Below are 20,394 nucleotides of genomic sequence, written 5' to 3' on the forward strand. Positions count from 1 at the left end.
AAACATGGCTCACTGGAGAAACGCTATCGGAGGCGGTGCAGCCAGCGGATTTCTCCACGCATCGCGCCGACAGAAACAAACATCTTTCTGGTAAGAAGAGGGGCGGGGGCGTATGCCTTATGGCTAACGAGACATGGTGTGATGAAAGAAACATACAGGAACTGAAATCCTTCTGTTCACCTGATTCAGAATTCCTCACAATCAAATGTCGACCGCATTATCTACCAAGAGAATTCTCTTCGATTATAATCACAGCCGTATATATTCCCCCCCAAGCAGACACATCGATGGCTCTGAACAAACTTTATTTGACTCTTTATTTAACAAGGCTAATCTGAAAACAAGGCTCCCTAAATTTTATCAGCATATCGATTGCGTAACCAGGGGTGGAAAAACCTTGGATCATTGTTACTCTAACTTCCGCGACGCATATAAGGCCCTGCCCCGCCCTCCTTTCGGAAAAGCTGACCACGACTCCATTTTGTTGATCCCTGCCTACAGACAGAAACTAAAACAAGAAGCTCCCACGCTGAGGTCTGTCCAACGCTGGTCCGACCAAGCTGACTCCACACTCCAAGACTGCTTCCATCACGTGGACTGGGATATGTTTCGTATTGCGTCAGATAACAACATTGACGAATACGCTGATTCGGTGTGCGAGTTCATTAGAACGTGCATTGAAGATGTCATTCCCATAGCAACGATTAAAACATTCCCTAACCAGAAACCGTGGATTGATGGCAGCATTCGCGTGAAACTGAAAGCACGAAACACTGCTTTTAATCAGGGCAAGGTGACTGGTAACATGACCGAATACAAACAGTGCAGCTATTCCCTCCGCAAGGCTATCAAACAAGCTAAGCGTCATTATAGAGACAAAGTAGAATTTCAATTCAACGGCTCAGACACAAGAGGTATGTGGCAGGGTCTACAGTCAATCACGGACTACAAGAAGAAAACCAGCCCAGTCACGGACCAGGATGTCTTGCTCCCAGGCAGACTAAATAACTTTTTTGCCCGCTTTTTTGGACAATACAGTGCCACTGACACGGCCTGCAACGAAAACATGCGGACTCTCCTTCACTGCAGCCGAGGTGAGTAAAACATTTAAACGTGTTAACCCTTGCAAGGCTGCAGGCCCAGACGGCATCCCCAGCCGTGCCCTCAGAGCATGCGCAGACCAGCTGACCGGTGTGTTTACGAACATATTCAATCAATCCCTATACCAGTCTGCTGTTTCCACATGCTTCAAGAGGGCCACCATTGTTCCTGTTCCCAAGAAAGCTAAGGTAACTGAGCTAAACGACTACCACCCCGTAGCACTCACTTCCGTCATCATGAAGTGCTTTGAGAGACTAGTCAAGGACCATATCACCTCCACCCTACCTGACACACTAGACCCACTCCAATTTGCTTACCGCCCAAATAGGTCCACAGACGATGCAATCTCAACCACACTGCACACTGCCCTAACCCATCTGGACAAGAGGAATACCTATGTGAGAATGCTGTTCATCGACTACAGCTCGGCATTCAACACCATAGTACCCTCCAAGCTCGTCATCAAGCTCGAGACCCTGGGTCTCGACCCCGCCCTGTGCAACTGGGTACTGGACTTCCTGACGGGCCGCCCCCAGGTGGTGAGGGTTGGCAACAACATCTCCACCGCGCTGATCCTCAACACTGAGGCCTCAGGAGGCTGAAGAAATTTGGCTGCATCCTTATGTAATAAATGTATCACTAGCCACTTTAACTATGCCACTTTGTTTACATACTCATCTCATATGTATATACTGTACTCGATACCATCTACTGTATCTTGCCTATGCTGCTCTGTTTCATCACTCATTCATATATCTTTATGTACATATTCTTTATCCCCTTACACTGTGTATAAGACAGTAGTTTTGGAATTGTTAGTTAGATTACTTGTTGGTTATTACTGCATTGTCGGAACTAGAAGCACAAGCATTTCGCTACACTCGCATTAACATCTGCTAACCATGTGTATGTGACAAATTACATTTGATTTGATTTTTTACTAGTCTCCCAGTCCCTGCCACTGAAAAACATCCCCACAGCATGATGCTGCCCCTACCATGCATCACCGTAGGGATGGTGACATGTTTCCAGTTGTTTCCTCCAGTTCAATCTTGGTTTCATCAGACCAGATCATCTTGTTTCTCATGGTCTGATGAATTTAAGTGAATTTTGGCAAACTCCAAGCGTGCTGTCATGAGCCTTTTACTGAGGAGTGGCTTCCGCCCGGCCACTCTACCATGAAGGCCTAACATAAAGGCCTAATCTTTCCGATTTGGTCCTGCGGTACATACCTACACGTACGCTACGGTCAAAAGACGCAGGCCTCCTTACTGTCCCTAGAATTTCTAAGCATACAGCTGGAGGCAGGGATTTCTCCTATAGAGCTCCATTTTTATGGAATGGTCTTCCTACCCATGTGAGAGACGCAGACTCTGTCTCAACCTTTAAGTCTTTCTTTTATTGAAGTCCTATGATTGAGTGTAGTCTGGCCCAGGAGTGTGAAGGTGAACGGAAAGGCACTGAAGCAACGAACCACCCTTGCTGTCTCTGCCTGGCCGGTTCCCCTCTCTCCGGTTCCCCTCTCTCCGGTTCCCCTCTGGGATTCTCTGCCTCAAACCCTGTTACAGGGGCTGAGTCACTGTCTTACTGGTGCTCTTCCATGCCGTCCCTAGGAGGGGTGTGTCACTTGAGTGGGTTGAGTCACTGATGTGATCTTCCTGTCCGGGTTAGCGCCCCCTCTTGGGTTGTGCCGTGGGGGAGATCTTTGTGGGCTATACTCTGCCTTGTCTCAGGATGGTAAGTTGATGGTTGAAGATATCCCTCTAGTGGTGTGGGGGCTGTGCTTTGGCAAAGTGGGTGGGGTTATATCCTGCCTGTTTGGCCCTGTCCTGGGGTATCGTTGGACGGGGCCACAGTGTCTCCTGACCCCTCCTGTCTCAGCCTCCAGTATTCATGCTGCAGTAGTTTATTTGTCGGGTGGCTAGGATCAGTCTGTTATATCTGGACTATTTATCCTGTCTTATCCGGTGTCCTGTGTGAATTTAAGTATGCTCTCTCTAACGCTCTCTCTCGGAGGACCTGAGCCCTAGGACCATGCCTCAGGACTACCTGGCCTGATGACTCCTTGCTGTCCCCAGTCCACCTGGTTGTGCTGCTGCTCCAGTTTCAACTGTTCTGCCTGCGTCTATGGAACCCTGACCTGTTCACCGGACGTGCTACCTGTCCCAGACATGCTGTTTTCAACTCTCTAGAGACAGCAGGAGCGGTAGAGATACTCTGAATGATCGGCTATGACAAGCCAACTGACAATTACTCCTGAGGTGCTGACCTGTTGCACCCTAGACAAACACTGTGATTATTATTATTTGACCCTGCTGGTCATTTATGAACATTTGAACATCTTGGCCATGTTCTGTTATAATCTCCACCCGGCACAGCCAGAAGAGGACTAGCCACCCCTCATAGCCTGGTTCCTCTCTAGGTTTCTTCCTAGGTTCTGGCCTTTCTAGGAAGAGTGTTTCCTAGCCAACGTGCTTCTACATCTGCATTGCTTGCTGTTTGGGGTTTTAGGCTGCGTTTCTGTAAAGAACTTTGTGACATCAGTTGACGTTAGAAGGGCTTTATAAATACATTTGATTGATGGATTGATTGGTGGAGTGCTGCAGAGATGGTTGTCCTTCTGGAAGGGTCTCCCATATCCACAGAAGAACTCTAGACCTCTGTCAAAGTGACCATCGGATTCTTGGTCACCTTGTTTTTTACTCTGACAAGCACCGTCAACTGTGGAACCTTATAAAGACAGGTGTGTGCTTTTCCAAATCATGTCCAATCAATTGAATTTACCACAGGTGGACTCCAATCAAGTTGTAGAAACATCTCAAGGACAATCAAGGTTAACAGGATGCACCCGAGCTCAATTTCAAGTCTCATAGCAAAGAGACTGAATACTTATGTAAATAAGGTATTTCTGTTTTTATTTTTAATACATTTAAAAAAAATTCTAAAAACCTGTTTTCTCTTAAGTCATTATGGGGTATTGTGTGTAGATTGCTGAAAAATAACAACCTCTAGACCACCTTTACTCCACACACAGAGACGTGTACAAAGCTCTCCGTTGCCTTTACCATAATTCTATCCTGCAAAGCGCTACAGAGGGTAGTGCGTACGGCCCATTACGTCACCAGGGCCAGGTTTCCTGCCATCTAGGACCTCTATACCAGGCAGTGTCAGAGGAAGACCCCAAAAAATTGCCAAAGAATCCAGCCTCTCTGCTACCGCACAGAAAACGGTACCGGAGCATCAAGTCTAGGCCCAAAAGGCCCCTCAACAGCTTCTTCCCTCAAGCCATAAGATGGGTGAACAGCTAATCAAATGTCTATCCGGACTATTTGCATTGACCCCCACCACCCCTTTTTTTTACGCTGCTGCTACTCACGGTTTATTATCTATGCATAGTCACTTTACCCCTACCTACATGTACATATTACAATACCGGTACACCCTGTATATATATATAGCCTCATTATTGTGTTCCTTTTTTAAACTTTAGGTTATTTAGTAAATATTTTCTTAAGTCTTATTTTCCTTAAAACTGCATTGTTGGTTAAGGGCGTGTCAGTAAGCATTTCACGGTAAGGTCTACACCAGTTGTATTCGGTGCACGTGACAAATACAATTCCACTTGATTTGATTTGAAAACCGTAGCAGTTCTTTGAGGCTCATCTTCTCTCTGGCCTGTATACTGTATCGACCCAGTCCGTCTGTGTGCTGTCATAACCCTCCACCAAACCCAACTTATCACAAGCTTGGGACACCAAGGGTCAAGAGAGCGGATCTTCAGGGCAGACCTTCGGCTTCAAAGTGTTATTAGTATATTAGATATTAGTAAACCCCACTGAATGTGCGAGCATGTGCACACACACACACACACACACACACACACACACACACACACACACACACACACACACACACACACACACACACACACACACACACACACACACACACTGAGAACTGCCTTAACATAAAACCGTGCTGAGCCTCACATTGGGTGCAGCATGCTGATCACACTACCCACTCTCCCTGCTATGGCCCAACCTAAATAAAGGATTTGGAATCCATCACAGAAGAAATCAAAGCGGTCTAAACACTCTAGAGGGCTGTATTATATTTTAGTTTATTAGGACATGCATACACAACCACTCTCTCTCTCTCTCTCTCTCTCAGCACTGTTCCCTCTCGCTCTCACTAATGTCACATACACCTGGAAAAGTCTATCCTCTCCTTTAACAAACTAGAACTCCCAAATGTCTGCACTTATATCACAGACTCCTGAGTCCTCACTCAGCTTAACTCAATTACCCCCAATAGATCCTCTGCCTATGCAGGAATCAAATCCACAACTCTGGCTTAACAACCACCATGCTCCAACCAACTGAGCCACCAGAACCACAGATGCACTGTGGCTGGCATATCTGGAGTGGACTTCAACATAGGAGCAATATTTAAACAGCCCCCTGTTCCAAAACCGTAAGACACCGCACTGACATCCACTCTGTAGGGGGGAGAGAGGCAGCAGGGCACAGGGTGGACTCCCCCAGGGGGTTAGGGTTAGCATTTTAGTGTCAGCCTCTGACAGCTAGCCTGCAGCAGACAGAGCCAGAGTAGAGAGAAAGAGAGGCAAGCAGGCAGTGTGTTTGGGGGACTGTGACCTTGGCTACTTGTTTGATGTAGCAGGGTGTGATGGGAGGGGGGGGGGGCTAGCCGACAGTGCAGTGGTATCTAACAATTCACAGCAAAACACATGGCCAGCAGTACCAGAGCGCCAAGTCTAGGTCCAAGAGGCAACTAAACATCTTCTACCCCCCAAGCCATAAGACTCCTGACCATCTAATCAAATGTGACACTTCAATGACGTGCACAACAACTCTCTAATATCAGTCTGTTGCCAATTTGACTAAAGTTGCATGTGGCGTTACAGCCAGTACCCAAAACAATCACTTAGTTAACGTAATTGATTAAGTGACAGTAAGAATTGATCTTGGGGCCTTGAGGGAGGGCCAGCCTCTTAATGTGGTTAATGTTCATTTAGAACCTCTTGGTGCTTATCCTCAGGCTAAGGGATTCTCAAAAGCCTATGCCTCTAGCGCTTTTTCCTTTCTCGCTCTCCTCCCACTATTTCTAAGTCTTTTTCTAATTCACATCAGTGTGGAGTTGGCTGAGAACCCAGTATAATAGCATATCCCTGAAGTGTTTTACATAAAGGCCCTCACCTCTGCAGCCCCACATACAGAATAAATAGCACAGGAGCAGCAATCGATGACTTTCATCTCAGGATAATGATCCAGCTGTGTGTGGAATCGGTTGTTGGACCTGAATCATTCGACACCGTGTATATGCTCCACCACCGTCACCATGATCCCCGACCTCACAGTATCACAGACTCAAACAAAGGCCCGAAGCTGTTTGCATGCTGTGATTGCAGCCGTCTCATTCACTCGGTCTTTGGGTTGTGCTTCATAAATCACTGTCGTGGTAAGTTAGCCCAGCAGTCCAACACAGAGAGGGACTGTATCCATGCTGCAAATTGGATATTGAAGCAACGCCTGTGTGCATAGCGTTGCCTGAAACAAAGAGACATAGTTGTCCATTTAGAGCCAACTCTGTTCAATTTGCGCAGGGTCAAGAAAAGGCAGTTCATGTTCGCCTGACTTGATACAATGTGTGCTTGTGGAAGTTTTTAACTGACTCAAGTCTGTCATTATCTCCGAAACTTCAGGCAACCGTGATAGGCTCCACTGTAATAGTCTGAGGAAAGTGCTGAGGCATTTCACAGGAGAAGAACATAACCTCGTTCAAAATAATGAGTACGAGCATCATACAGAGTAAACGAAGGTGTGTAGGAGTACCACACTGTGATACCATCAGTCTTCATATTGAGTGAGTGGTAGCAGAGAGCCGAGGCACTTAAAAGCCAATCATGGGTGTAAAAATGCCACACTCAGGCAAGCTGATCATGCGAGAAATGTGTTAATTATGAAGGTGCCCAGCTCATCATTTTTTGACGGTGAACGCTACTCTATCTAAATTGTCACTTAATAGCGGTTTTTTGATTGTCTGTGAAAAAGCACTGGAAGTGTGAAAGTTGGTGTGTGATAGAGTGTGCACAAACTGAGCATGTCTGTAAGTGTGTATCAAATCTATGTGTATTGTTGCTTGCTTGCCTAGTGTGTGTGTGTGTGTGTGTGTGTGACCATCTCATCCATTTCCATTTTGCTAAAGGCAGGTTGGGGAGAACGATAGACTTTTTACCCCTAGTATCCCTCTCTGCCTGTGAAAGACCATTTGGACCGGCTGGCTGACTGAGCAACAGCACCAGAGAGAGGCCATTTGGACAGATCAGCTGACCTAAACATGGGGAGTCAGCACAACTCCATTCCATGCGCCACTGACTAAGTCTCCAACTGCCCAGGTTGCATTTAAAGACGCAGAGCCTCAATTCCCTTCTCAGATGGAGGAGTTTATTCCCATACTTTAGATAATTACAGCAACGTGTTGCATTGGAGTGATCCGGTAGTTTACACCATAAGCATACAATCAAATGTTGAAACTTTATGTTCAGAATGTTGCAGTAAAGCTTTCTCTCTAGCTCTGCTTCATCACAGTGTTAAAGGGATAGTTCAGGATTTTGTGTGAAGCCCTTTATCTACTTCCCCAGAGTCAGATGAACATGTGGTACCATTTTTATGTTTCTGCGTCCAGTATGAAGGAATTTGGAGGTAGTTTTGCGAGACTTCGTTAACTAGCTTAGCGCAAAGACATGCTAGCTTTTCCCGACGACATCCAGTCTTTGCGTTAAGATAGCGCTGACACTAGTTAGCAGTGGGCGCAGAGACATAAAAATGGTACCATAAATTCATCTGACTCCGAGGAAGCAGATAAAGGGCTTCATTGCCAAAATCCCGAACTATCCCGTTAAAGTGTGGGCTGAATCCTGAGTTTGGGGTAAGAGGTCAAACTCCAGCTGACATGCTAGAAACATGATTGGCAGGGGCCTGGAGTCATGGGAACCGAGTGACACACGGGGTTAGTGTGGAGAGAGATGACAGACACTGCAACTTTCCCATGAAGTCATACTGAATATACGGACCATGACACTCACTAACAATGACAATTAGTTTTACTATATACACTCAACCCTACATATTTATTTAGAACAGTACATAATGTCACCTTTTATTTGAGGATATTTTCATACATACAGTATCTTTTTTTACACCATTTAGAAATGAAAGCACTTTAAGTATCTAGTCCTTCCATTTGTAGTATTTGGACAAATTCACTTATCGTGTATTGCACTTAGTCAAACGTCTAGTATTTGGTCCCGTATTCCTAGCACGCAATGACGACATCAAGCTTGTGACTCGACCAACTTGTTGGATGGATTTGCAGTTTGCTTTGGTTGTGCTTCGGATGATGCTATGCCCAATAGAAATGAATGGCAAATAATGTATTGTGTGTCATTTTGGAGTCACTTTTATTGTAAATAAGAATATGTTTCTGAACACTTCTACATTAACGTGGATGCTGCCATGATTAAGGACAATCCTGAAAGAATCGTGACTAATGATGAGTAAGAAAGTAGCAGATGCATAAATATCATACAACCAAGACAATCCTAAGCTCTCCAGTTGGTGGTAATGGTGATAGGTTAGAATGTTATGGGGCATGACCTTTCTGCATCTATAACTTTCTCACTCATCATTATTCTCCATTCATGATTATCTGTAATGATGGTAGCATCCACATTAAAGGGATACTTCAGGTTTTTGGCAATGAAGCCCTTTGTCTACTGCACCAGAGTCAGATGAATTGGTGGATAACATTGTTAATGTTCCTGCGTCCAGTATAAATCACGTTAGAGGTAGTTTGGCGAGCCACGGCATACTAGCGTTAGCGCAATGACAAAGTCTATGGTAAAACTAGCCTGCTAGCTTTTACCATAGACTTCCAGTCATTGTGCTAAAGTTAGTTAGCAATTTCCTTCAAACTGCACAGAGAGATAAAAATGGTATCCACAAGTTCATCTGATCCTGGGTAAGTAGATAAAGGGCTTCATTTTCATAATCCCGAAGTATCCCTTTAATGTAGAAGAGTTCAGAAACATATTATATTCTAATTAACAATAAAAGAGTGGCGCCAATATGACACAATACATTACTTACCATTAATTTCAATTGGGCACAACATAATCCCGAAACACAACCAAAACAACTGCAAATGCATCCATCATGTTTATAGAGTCACAAGCTTGTTGTAGTCATTGCATGTTATGAATATGGGCCCAAATACTAAATTTTGATTCAATTGAATACACAATATGACACATTCAAATGGGGGGACTAGATACACTATAGAGTGGCAAGAAAGAGTATCCGAACCCTTTGGAATTACCTGGATTTCTGCATAAATTGGTCATCAAATTTGATCTGATCTTCATCTAATTCACAACAACAGACAAAATAGGGTGCTTAAACTAATAACACACAAATTATTGTATTTTTCTTGTCTATACTGGGTACATATTTTAAACATTCACAGTGTAGGTTGGAAAAAGTATGCGAACCCCTTAGGCTAATGACTTCTCCAAAAGCTCATTGGAGTCAGGAGTCAGCTAACCTGGAGTCCAATCAATGAGACGAGATTGGAGATGTTGGTTAGAGCTGCCTCGCCCTATAAAAAAAACACTCACAAAATTTTAGTTTGCTATTCACAAGATGCATTGCCTGGTGTGAACCATGCCTCGAACAAAAGAGATCTCAGAAGACCTAAGATTAAGAATAGTTGACTTGCATAAAGCTGGAAAGGGTTGCAAAAGTATCTCTAAAAGCCTTGATATCCATCAGTCCACAGTAAAACAAATTGTCTATAAATGGAGAAAGTTCAGAACTGTTGCTACTCGCCCTAGGAGTGGCGGTCTTCCAAAGATGACTCCAAGAGCACAGCGCAGAATGCTCAATGAGGTTAAGAAGAATCCTAGAGTGTCAGCTAAAGACTAACAGAAATCTCTGGAACAGGCTAACATCTCTGTTGACGAGTTTACAATAAGTAAAACACTAAACAAGAAGAAGCCACTGCTGTCAAAAAAAAAAAATTGCTGCACGTCTGAAGTTTGCTAAAGTGCACCTGGATGTTCCACAGCACTACTAGCAAAATGTTCTGTGGACAGATGAAACTACAGTTTAGTTGTTTGGAAGGAACACACAACAATATGTGTGGAGAAAAAAAGGCACAGCACACCAACATCAAAACCTCATCTCAACTGTAAAGTCTGGTGGAGGGAGCATCATGGTTTGCTGATGCTTTGCTGCCTCAGGGCCTGGACAGCTTGCTATCATCGACACAGAAATATATTCAGGTTTATCAAGATATTTTGCAGGAGGCTATCTGTCCGCCAATTGAAGCTTAACAGAAGTTGGATGATGCAACAGGACAACGACCCAAAACACAGAAGTAAAATCAACAGAAGAAAATACGCTTCAACAAAAGAAAATATGCCTCCTGGAGTGGCCAAAGCAGGGTCAACCAGTTACTAAATCCAAGGGTTCACATACTTTTCCCACCCTGCACTGTGAATGTCTACAGACTATGTTTGTCTTTTGTTGTGAATTAGATTAAGATCAGATTACCTTTTATGACCAATTTATCCAGAAATCCAGGTATTTCCAATGAGTTCACATACTTTTTCTTGCCACTGTATATACACACATTCACTTAGTGTTTTCAATTTAGTCAAAGGTTTAGTATTTGGGTCCATACTCACAGCATACAATGACTACATCAAGCTTGTGACTCTATAAACTCATTGGATGCATTTGCAGTTGTTTTGGTTGTGTTTCAAATGCTGTTGTGCCCAATAGAAATTACTGGTAAATAAGATATTGTGACATATTGGAGTCACTTCTATTGTTAATAAGAATAGAATATGTGCAGTATCAGTGAAAAGTTTGGACACACCGCCACATCCCTGGGTCGCGAGCGACTGGAATGAGCTGCAACAAACACTCAATCAAATCAAATTGTATTAGTCACATGCTTACTTACGAGCCCCTAATCAACAATGCAGTTAAAAAATATTTTAAAAATGTAAAAAAATGTGAATAAGAAATAAAAGTAACAAGTAATTAAAGAGCAGCAGTAAAATTACAATAGTGAGACAATATATAAGGGGGAGTCAATGTGCGGGAGCACCGGTTAGTTGAGGTAATGTACATGTAATGTACATGTAGGTAGAGTTATTAACTAAAGTGACGATGCATAGATAACAACAGAGTAGCAGCTGTGTAAAGGGGGGGGCAATGCAAATAGTCTGGGGTGGCCATTTGATTAGATGTTCAGGAGTCTTATGGCGTGGGGGTAGAAGCTATTTAGAACCCTCTTCGACCTAGAACTGGCACTCCGGTAGCACTTTCCGTGCGGTAGCAGAGAGAACAGTCTATGACTATGGTGGCTGGAGTCATTGACAATTTTTAGGGCCTTCCTCTGATACTGCATGGTATGTCCTGGATGGCAGGAAGCTTGGCCCCGTACGTACTACCCTCTGTTGTGCCTTGCTGTCAGAGGCCGAGCAGTTGCCATACCAGGCAGTGAAGCAACCAGCCAGAATGCTCTCGATTGTGCAGCTGTAGAACCTTTTGAGGATCTGAGGACCCATGCCAAAACTTTTCAGTCTCCTGAGGGGGGGAATAGGTTTTGTTGTGCCCTCTTCACGACGTTATTGGTGTGCTTGGACCATGATAGTTTGTTGGTGATGTAGACACCAAGGAACTTGAAGCTCTCAACCTTGCCAGTTGGTCAGCGCATGCTCGCAGTACACGTCCTGGTAATCCGTCTGGCCCTGCGGCCTTGTGAATGTTGATCTGTTTAAAAGTCTTACTCACATCGGCTGCATAGAGCGTGATCACAAAGTCTTCCGGAACAGCTGGTCCTCTCATGCAGCTCTCGGCTGTGCTTCCCTTTGTAGTCTGTAATGGTTTGCAAGCTCTGCCACATCTGATGAGCATCAGAGTCGCTGTAGTACGATTCGATCTTAGTCCTGTATTGACGCTTTGTCTGTTTGATGGTCCGTCAGAGGGCATAGCGGGATTTCTTATAAGCTTCCGGGTTAGAGTCCCACTCCTTGAAAGCAGCAGGTCTAGCCTTTAGGTCAGTGCAGATGTTGCCTGTAATCCATGGCTTCCGGTTGGGGTATGTACTTTTGGTCACTGTGGGGACTACGTCATCGATGCACTTATTGATGAAGCCAATGACTGGAACATCCCGGAACATATTCCAGTCTGTGCTAGCAAAACAGTCCTGTAGATTAGCGTCTGCTTCATCTGATCACTTTTTTATTGATCGAGTCACTGGTGCTTCCTGCTTTAATTTTTGCTTGGAAGCAGGAATCAGGAGGATAGAATTACGGTCAGATTTGCCAAATGGAGGGCGAGGGAGAGCTTTGTATGCGTCTCTGTGTGTGGAGTCAAGGTGACCCAGAGTTTTTTTCCCCCTCTGGTTGCACATTTAACATGCTGATAGAAATTTGGTAAAACTGATTTAAGTTTCCCTGCATCCCCGACTACTAGGAGCGCCGCCTCTGGGTGAGCGTTTTCTTGTTTGCTTATGGCGGAATACTGCTCATTCAGTGCGGTCTTAGTGCCAGCATCAGTCTGTGGTAGTATGTAAACAGCTACGAAAAATACAGATGAAAACACTCTAGGTAGATAGTGTCGTCTACAACTTATCATGAGATACTTTACCTCAGGTGAGCAAAACCTCAAGACTTCCTTAGATATCGTGCACCAGCTGTTATTTACAAAAATTGAGCACACAGCCATGCAACGTCCATAGACAAACATTGACAGTAGAATGGCCTTACTGAAGAGCTCAGTGACTTTCAACATGGCACCATCATAGGATGCCCCTTTCCAACAAGTTCATAAAATCTCTGCCCTGCTAGAGCTGCCCTGGTCAACTGAAAGTGCTGTTTTTGTGAAGTGGAAACGTCTAGGAGCAACAACAGCTCAGCCGTGAAGTGGTAGGCCATGCAATCTCACAGTACGTAACCTCCATCTGTCCTCGGTTCCAACACTCACTACCAATTTCCAAACTGCCTCTGAAAGCAACGTCAGCACAAGAACTGTTCTTCTGGAGCGTGATGAAATGGGTCTCCATGGCCGAGCAGCCGCACACAAGCCTAAGGTCACCATGCGCAATGCCAAGCGTCGACTGGAGTTGTGTAAAGCTCACGGCCATTGGACTCTGAAGCAGTGGAAATGCGTTCTCTGGAGTAATGAATCAAGCTTCACCATCTGGCAGTCCGACGTATGAACCTGGGTTTGGCGGATGCCAGGAGAACGCTACCTGAAACCCCACCTCTTTAAGGAATACCTAGGATAGGATAAGTAATCCTTCTCACCCCCCCTAAAAGATTTAGATGCACTATTGTAAAGTGGCTGTTCCACTGGATGTCATAAGGTGAATGCACCAATTTGTAAGTCGCTCTGGATAAGAGCGTCTGCTAAATGACTTAAATGTAAATGTACCTGCACGAATGCATAGTGCTAACTGTAATGTTTGGTGGGGGAGGAATAATGGTCTGGGGATGTTTTTCATGGTTCGGGCTAGGCCCCTTAGTTCCAGTGAAGGGCAATCTTAATGCTACAGCATACAATGACATTCTAAACAATTCTGTGCTTCCAACTTCAAATCAAATTTTATTTGTCACATGCGCCAAATACAACAGGTGAAATGCTTACTTATACAAGCCCTAACAACAATGCAGTTTAAAACACTTATTAAAAAAATAAGAATAAGAAATAAAAGTAACAAATAATTAAAGGCCAGCAGTAAAATAACAATAGCGAGGCTATATACAGAGGGTACCGGTGGCAACAGTTTGGGGAAGGCCCTTTCCTGTTTCAGCATGTCAATGCCCCCGTGCACAAAGCGAGGTCCATACAGAAATGGTTAGTCGAGATCGGTGTAGAAGAACATGACTGGCTTGCACAGAGCCTTGATCTCAACCTCATCAAACACTTCTGGGATGAATTAGGACACCGACTGTGAGCCAGGCCTAATCGCCCAACATCAGTGCCCGACCTCACAAATGCTCTTGTGGCTGAATGGAAGCATATCCCTGCAAAAATGTTCCAACATCTATTTGAAAGCCCATAAGAGTGGAGTCTGTTATAGCAGCAAAGGAGGGACCAATTCCATATTAATGCCCATGATTTTGGAATGAGATTTTTGACGAGCAGGTGGCCACATACTTTTGGTCATGTAGAGTACATGAAGTGCATTCATTTCAAAATGGTAAAACAGATAGCTATGCATGAAAACATTTGATCTCAAATCCAAAATGCTGGAGTATAAGAGCCAAATAAAAAAAAAATTTGCTTCACTGTCCAAATAAATACTAGGGAAGTGTAGCCTACCTTTCCCTGTTGTCTCAAAGACTACATTGTGGATAAGATACTGTATGTGTTCAGATAAGCTGCTTGGACTGGGCTGGCTCACACACTGGTTTTGTGACTCATTCAGCTATTATAAGGATGACCCAATTATAATGATTGATCATGCACAGTAATGATTGATTATAATGAGGGTCAAGCCATCCTATAATCATGACTGTAAAATCACTACTTATAAGACGTTGTGACATGTACTTTCTGTAATAACAACAGACATGAGAAAAATAGCCTTCAGTGTATTGACTATTACTCTGTAATTACATAAGCAATAGCTAGAGCTTACATAGCTCTGCCTGCAATACTGTATCAGTGCTCCTTTGTCTAATAATCTGGGGTAAACTGTGTTATTACCATATTATTGCTCATAAAAGCTGTCATTTCACACTTGAAATACTGTAGTTATGTGGCTTCTATGGCATCTGGCACAAGTCCAGGATTATATCATTTTCATAAACAACCTAACAAAGAGGACCAGCTAATGGACAGTAAATTTGCCCAGAGATTGAATATCCATATGCCAACCATTCAGAAAACTGTCACTTAGGAACAAAGGGAAACAAATATTCTCTTTACATTGCTTGCCTATTTGCCAAATAACAATGGACATTGTTTATGAGCATTGTTGTTTATCTTGGCTTTCAGATGCAATTCACTTGTTTTCTTAATCAAAACAATACATTTAAGTCATCTATTGTCAATGGTTGAACAGGAAAATGGAAACGTTTAATAATAATTGTTGAATTTAACCAGAGTATGCGTTTAAAACTGTAACAGTAACCTTTGTACCAATGTGTTTGTGTACACTGCACGCCAAGTGTTAATCCCCAAGAGGGTGCACTGTGTATTCTGTGATCAACAAAAGCAGAGCTCCATAGCCAAACTATAATAGAAAGTTTCACTTGTGTTACATTTCATGACTGGAGTGAATTAAACAATATCATGGCATTATTATATCCAGTAGGCCTACTTTCGAAATTAAAACATTGTTATTTTGGTAGCCAACACGCATGGTTAATTCGGCATCCAGTTTTGTAACAAAGTATCGCTTTATATGAGCGTTACATTTGCATAATATTGTATTGTATCTTGCTACAATGTTAGATTTTGGAAATCAGAGCTAGCGCCAGAAGCGACCCAATAACAAAAGTAAGCATACTGTTGTAGGCTATCCTTTGTCATGTCTTGTAGAAAGAACGGTTACCGACGTTAAACAAAGACGAACGTGGCGACTCACCATAGTATGAAGGAGGAATGTCAGTCTTCCTAGCCATTGCACCTCAGACAGGAGATTCTGCAGATATCATATGAGGAGGTGAACAGCGTTTTAATAGCCCAGTCTACGTAAATACAGTAGCCTACCTCGGGCCCTTGGTATGAGCTGTCTCCGCCACGCAGCTGAGCGAGCCGTGTTTACAGCACGAGAGAGCGTCATCAACCGTGTGATAAAACACTCTTAAAGGAGACGCATACAGAGACTGGCACCAAGGTAGGCACGCTGATGGCAAATAAAAATGTTATACATGAATCTCGATATAGCCCTGATTCACACTTGACACTGTCACCATAATCTATATTGTGAATGTATTAGTAAAATTGGAAAGCAATGTATCAATCAGATTGATTTATAAAGCCCTTTCTTACATCAGCTGATGTCACAAGGTGCTGTACACCCCAAACAGCAAGCAATGCAGGTGTAGAAGCACGGTGGCTAGGAAAAACTCCATAGACAGGCCGGAACCTAGAGAGGAACCAGGCTATGAGGGGTGGCCAGTCCTCTTCTGGCTGTGCTGGGCGGAGATTATAACAGAACATGGCCAAGATGTTCAAATGTTCATAGATGACCAGCAGGGCCAAATAATAATAATGACAGTGGTTGTAGAGGGTGCAACAAACAGCACCTCAGGAGTAAATGTCAGTTGGCTTCTTTTTTTTGAGTGAGTGATACGAGAACACTTTAAAAATGATAATTTCTTTGATAGCTATAGGTTGACTGATATAGTTGGTCTATATCCAGTTGGCTATATTGCTAATATCCACCAACAGTAAGAATTGGTTTGATAGCATATAACCTAATTCTGCGGCCTGTACTTAGAGCTTTCTCTCAGACAACGTTCACTATTTTACTGTGCAGCGTCCCTTGACTTTGACATGGACCCTTTGTGGAGAATCACTGTCCTCTGCAGGGCTTCTTGTGGCAGCACAGATCCCATCTCTGCCTGCCAGGATTTGGGAGAAATGTCATGTTAGGGTCAAGGCAAAGCAATGGCTATAAGTGTTAAGCTCAAGCAAAAGTATCCAATTAACATGACTAGTCATGCATGACACAAAGTCTGTACCCCTAACCAGTTAAGAGTGGTTTGAGATAGTCCTCACATAGAGCTCCTTTAAGCATGTGACATCCAGTGGAGAAAAGTGGTGTTGAGCTGAGAGTGTCCATCTCAGTACGACAAGTTAATTATCGAGGGAGTCTTACCATTGCTCAAATTCTTTGGGAACGTCTCTCTCACACACACACACACGCACACACGCACGCACGCACACACACACACGCGCGCACACACACACACACACACACACACTACAGTAGATGAGCATGGCCAGGAGGTGGCAGCAGAGAGTAGAAAAAGCCATAAACATACTGTAGGTTTGGTACTGGCAGGATGTAATGTGCATATCTGCCTATTTGTACTGAATATTTATGTTTTATGTACTTTAACATGAAATACAACTTCTTTATCATTATTTTACAAGCCATGCCCTGTGTTTAAATAAGGGAATATGTTTTAAAGGGATGGTTCATACAAATTACAAAAATATTTAAAAAATTTAAAAAAATACAAAGTTTTTCTTACCCTGTAAGCAGTCTATGGACAAGGTATGATAGTAATTAATGTTTTGGTTTAGTTTCCCTGGCAACGTTCCCACGTGCTAACAAATCCCATTGAAGCGCATCATGTTCAAATCATGTATAAGTGACTTTGTTGAGCTTCACAATCAATTTTAGACACTTTCGAATGATTTGGATATTAGCGAAAAATGGTAATTTCGGTACGATAACTTTAATGGGATTTGTGCCACAAATGCTAAAATGTGCCATGGAAACAAAACCAAAGCATGGATTGCTGTTATACCTTGACCAAAGACTGCTTCTGTCTTTCTCTAATGCTGCCGTCGATGAAACCCATTTAAAGTACTAAAGTTTCAGAAAAGCAATCAATAAAAAGAGATTGATTTCCCCCAGGCAGATTATATGGTGATTTACTGATTTGCTGCACTGAAATGAGGAGTTGTTTTTGTCTGCTTTGAAGTAACTTTCATCTACATCCTGATTAGTCCATTCAATGCAGTTGAAGATATTCAATTCCCTCCGAAAAATATATCTCTGGTATTGTCAGTGGTGACTCGTCATTCAGGGCATGCGTTTTGAGCAACACCTGTTCAGTAAAAAAAAAATGTATATGTATACACAGTACCAGTCAAATGTTTGTTCACAACTACTCATTCAAGGGTTTTGTTCATTTGAACTATTTTCTACATTGTAGAATAATAGTGAAGACATCAAAACCATGAAATAACACATATTGAATCATGTAGTAACCAAAAAAGTGTTAAACTGTAACGGCTGTTGGAAGGAGAGGACCAAGGTGCAGCGTGGTACGTGTTCATACATTTATTTGAACTGAACACTGAAATAACAAAGAGAACGACCGAAGCCGAAACAGTTCTGTCTGGTACGGACACAAAAACAGAAAACAACTACCCACAAAACACAGGTGGGAAAAGGCTACCTAAGTATGGTTCTCAATCAGAGACAACGATAGACAGCTGCCTCTGATTGAGAACCACACCCGGCCAAACACACAGAAATAGAAAACATAGAATGCCCACCCCAACTCACGCCCTGACCAAACCAAAAATAGAGACAAAAAAGGATCTCTAAGGTCAGGGCGTGACATAAACAAATCTAAATATATTTTACATTTTAGATTCTTCAAAGTAGCCACCCTTTGCCTTGATTACAGCTTTGCACACTCTTGGCATTCTCTCAACCAGCTTCATGAGGTAGTCACCTGGAATGCATTTCAACTAACAGGTAAGTCTGGGTCTTCCTTTCCTGTGGTGGTCCTCATGAGAGCCAGTTTCATCCTAGCGCTTGATGGTTTCTGCGATTGCACTTTAAGAAACGTTCAAAGTTCTGAAAAATGTTCCGGATTGACTGACCTTGATGTCTTAAAGCAGTGATGGATTGTCGTTTCTCTTTGCTTATTTGAGCTGTTCTTGCCATAATATGGACTTGGTCTTTTACTAAATAGGGTTGTCTTCTGTATACCCATCCCTACCTTGTCACAACTGATTGGCTCAAATGCATTAAGAAGGAAATAATTTCCACAAATTAACTTTTAACAAGGTACACCTGTTAATTGAAATGCATTCCAGGTGACTACCTCAAGAATCTTGTTGAGAGAATGCCAAGAGTGTGCAAAGCTGTCATCAAGGCAAAGGGTGGCTACTTTGAAGAATCTCAAATATATTTTGATTTGTTTAACACTTTTTTGGTTACTACATGATTCCGTATGTGTTATTTCAACAAAGTAGAAAATTATTTAAAAAATAATGAAAAACCCTTGAATGAGTAGGTGTGTCCAAACTTTTGACTGGTACTGTATATATATATATATATGTATATGTATATGTATATGTATATATATATATATGTATATGTATATATATATATATATATATATATATATATATTTGTTGATGCCTGTTTTGCTGTGATTTTGGCATTACTATGTCACATATCAGTTTGCAAACAATGTAAAAAATAAAACATCAAAACAGTCTCTTTTTGCTTTCTTAAGTAATGCAGCTCCAAAATGCAGGTGTTTCAACCAAGCTCAGTGCTTTCTGTGGTGGAGGGCCAACCAGTGGCTAACTGCATGCCTTGCAAAGCAATCACTTTTTCCCTTCCCCTTCCTGCTATTCGGGTTGAGAGGGTGTGTGTTCCAAGTCTGGTTTTAAGGGTCTCTTTTCCAAGCGTGATTTTATTTTATTTTATTAGGATCTCTTTTAGTCCCCATTTGGACTAATCTTCCAAGAGTCCTTAACATTAAAATACAAGTTATAATACAAACCCACTTTCACATATAACACACTATTACAAACATACATGATATACTAGCATAATGACCCAATAAATACTCTATCTAAAAAATATTGATTCTTCATCTACTATAGTCCCACAAAATTTCTATATACTATATTTAAATTGTTTTAAAATATTGTTTAAATTAATATACTGAAAGGTTTCTAGTTTGCTCAGTTAATTTATTCCATTTCTTTATTGCTCTAAATCTAAATGTTATTTTGCCTATTTCTATTTTCTGTCTGGATAATGCATAGATGGTGGACAATCTATTCCTAGTATTTACGGAATGTCTGTCTCTTACCAACTGAATACCATTGTGAATAGAACTTGGCCATGTTAAATGATGTATATTATAAAAATAAGCATGTTTTTTTCAATTATCTTGTCAATTGAGGACCAACCAAGAACACTGTGCATGACTGCAACAGAAGAACCATATCTCCACCTTAAAACAACCCATGACTGCAACAGAAGAACCATATCTCCACCTTAAAACAATCCTTGCTGCTTTATTCTGTGCATTCTGCAGCCTCCTAACTTCACTTGATGATGCATTTCCCCAGACCACAGAACAGTAGTTCACCTGACTCTCAATTAATGCTTGTGTTATCTGCTGAATAATTTGTCTTGGTAAATATTTAGCTATTCTTCTGATTATGCATGCTGATTTAATATTTATTTTACATAGAT

The 20,394-nt window shown here is 42.4% G+C and overlaps 1 protein-coding gene across 4 annotated transcripts in view; it reads right to left on the bottom strand.

The window, feature by feature from the left end:
• slc44a5b (solute carrier family 44 member 5b) overlaps positions 1 to 15,964 on the bottom strand; it is a 59,615-nt gene extending 43,651 nt beyond the window's left edge. For all 4 annotated transcript variants that reach the window (XM_035775586.2, XM_052527255.1, XM_035775602.2 and 1 more), the window contains exon 1: positions 15,790 to 15,964. In XM_035775586.2, coding sequence (XP_035631479.1) covers positions 15,790 to 15,826 — 37 coding nt within the window. In that variant the 5' untranslated portion in view covers positions 15,827 to 15,964. The remainder of the gene's footprint in view (positions 1 to 15,789) is intronic.
• Between the last annotated feature and the right edge of the window lie 4,430 nt (positions 15,965 to 20,394).

Source organism: Oncorhynchus keta, chromosome 1, assembly GCF_023373465.1.
Source record: "Oncorhynchus keta strain PuntledgeMale-10-30-2019 chromosome 1, Oket_V2, whole genome shotgun sequence".
In the NCBI taxonomy this organism is placed as follows: Eukaryota; Metazoa; Chordata; class Actinopteri; order Salmoniformes; family Salmonidae; genus Oncorhynchus; species Oncorhynchus keta.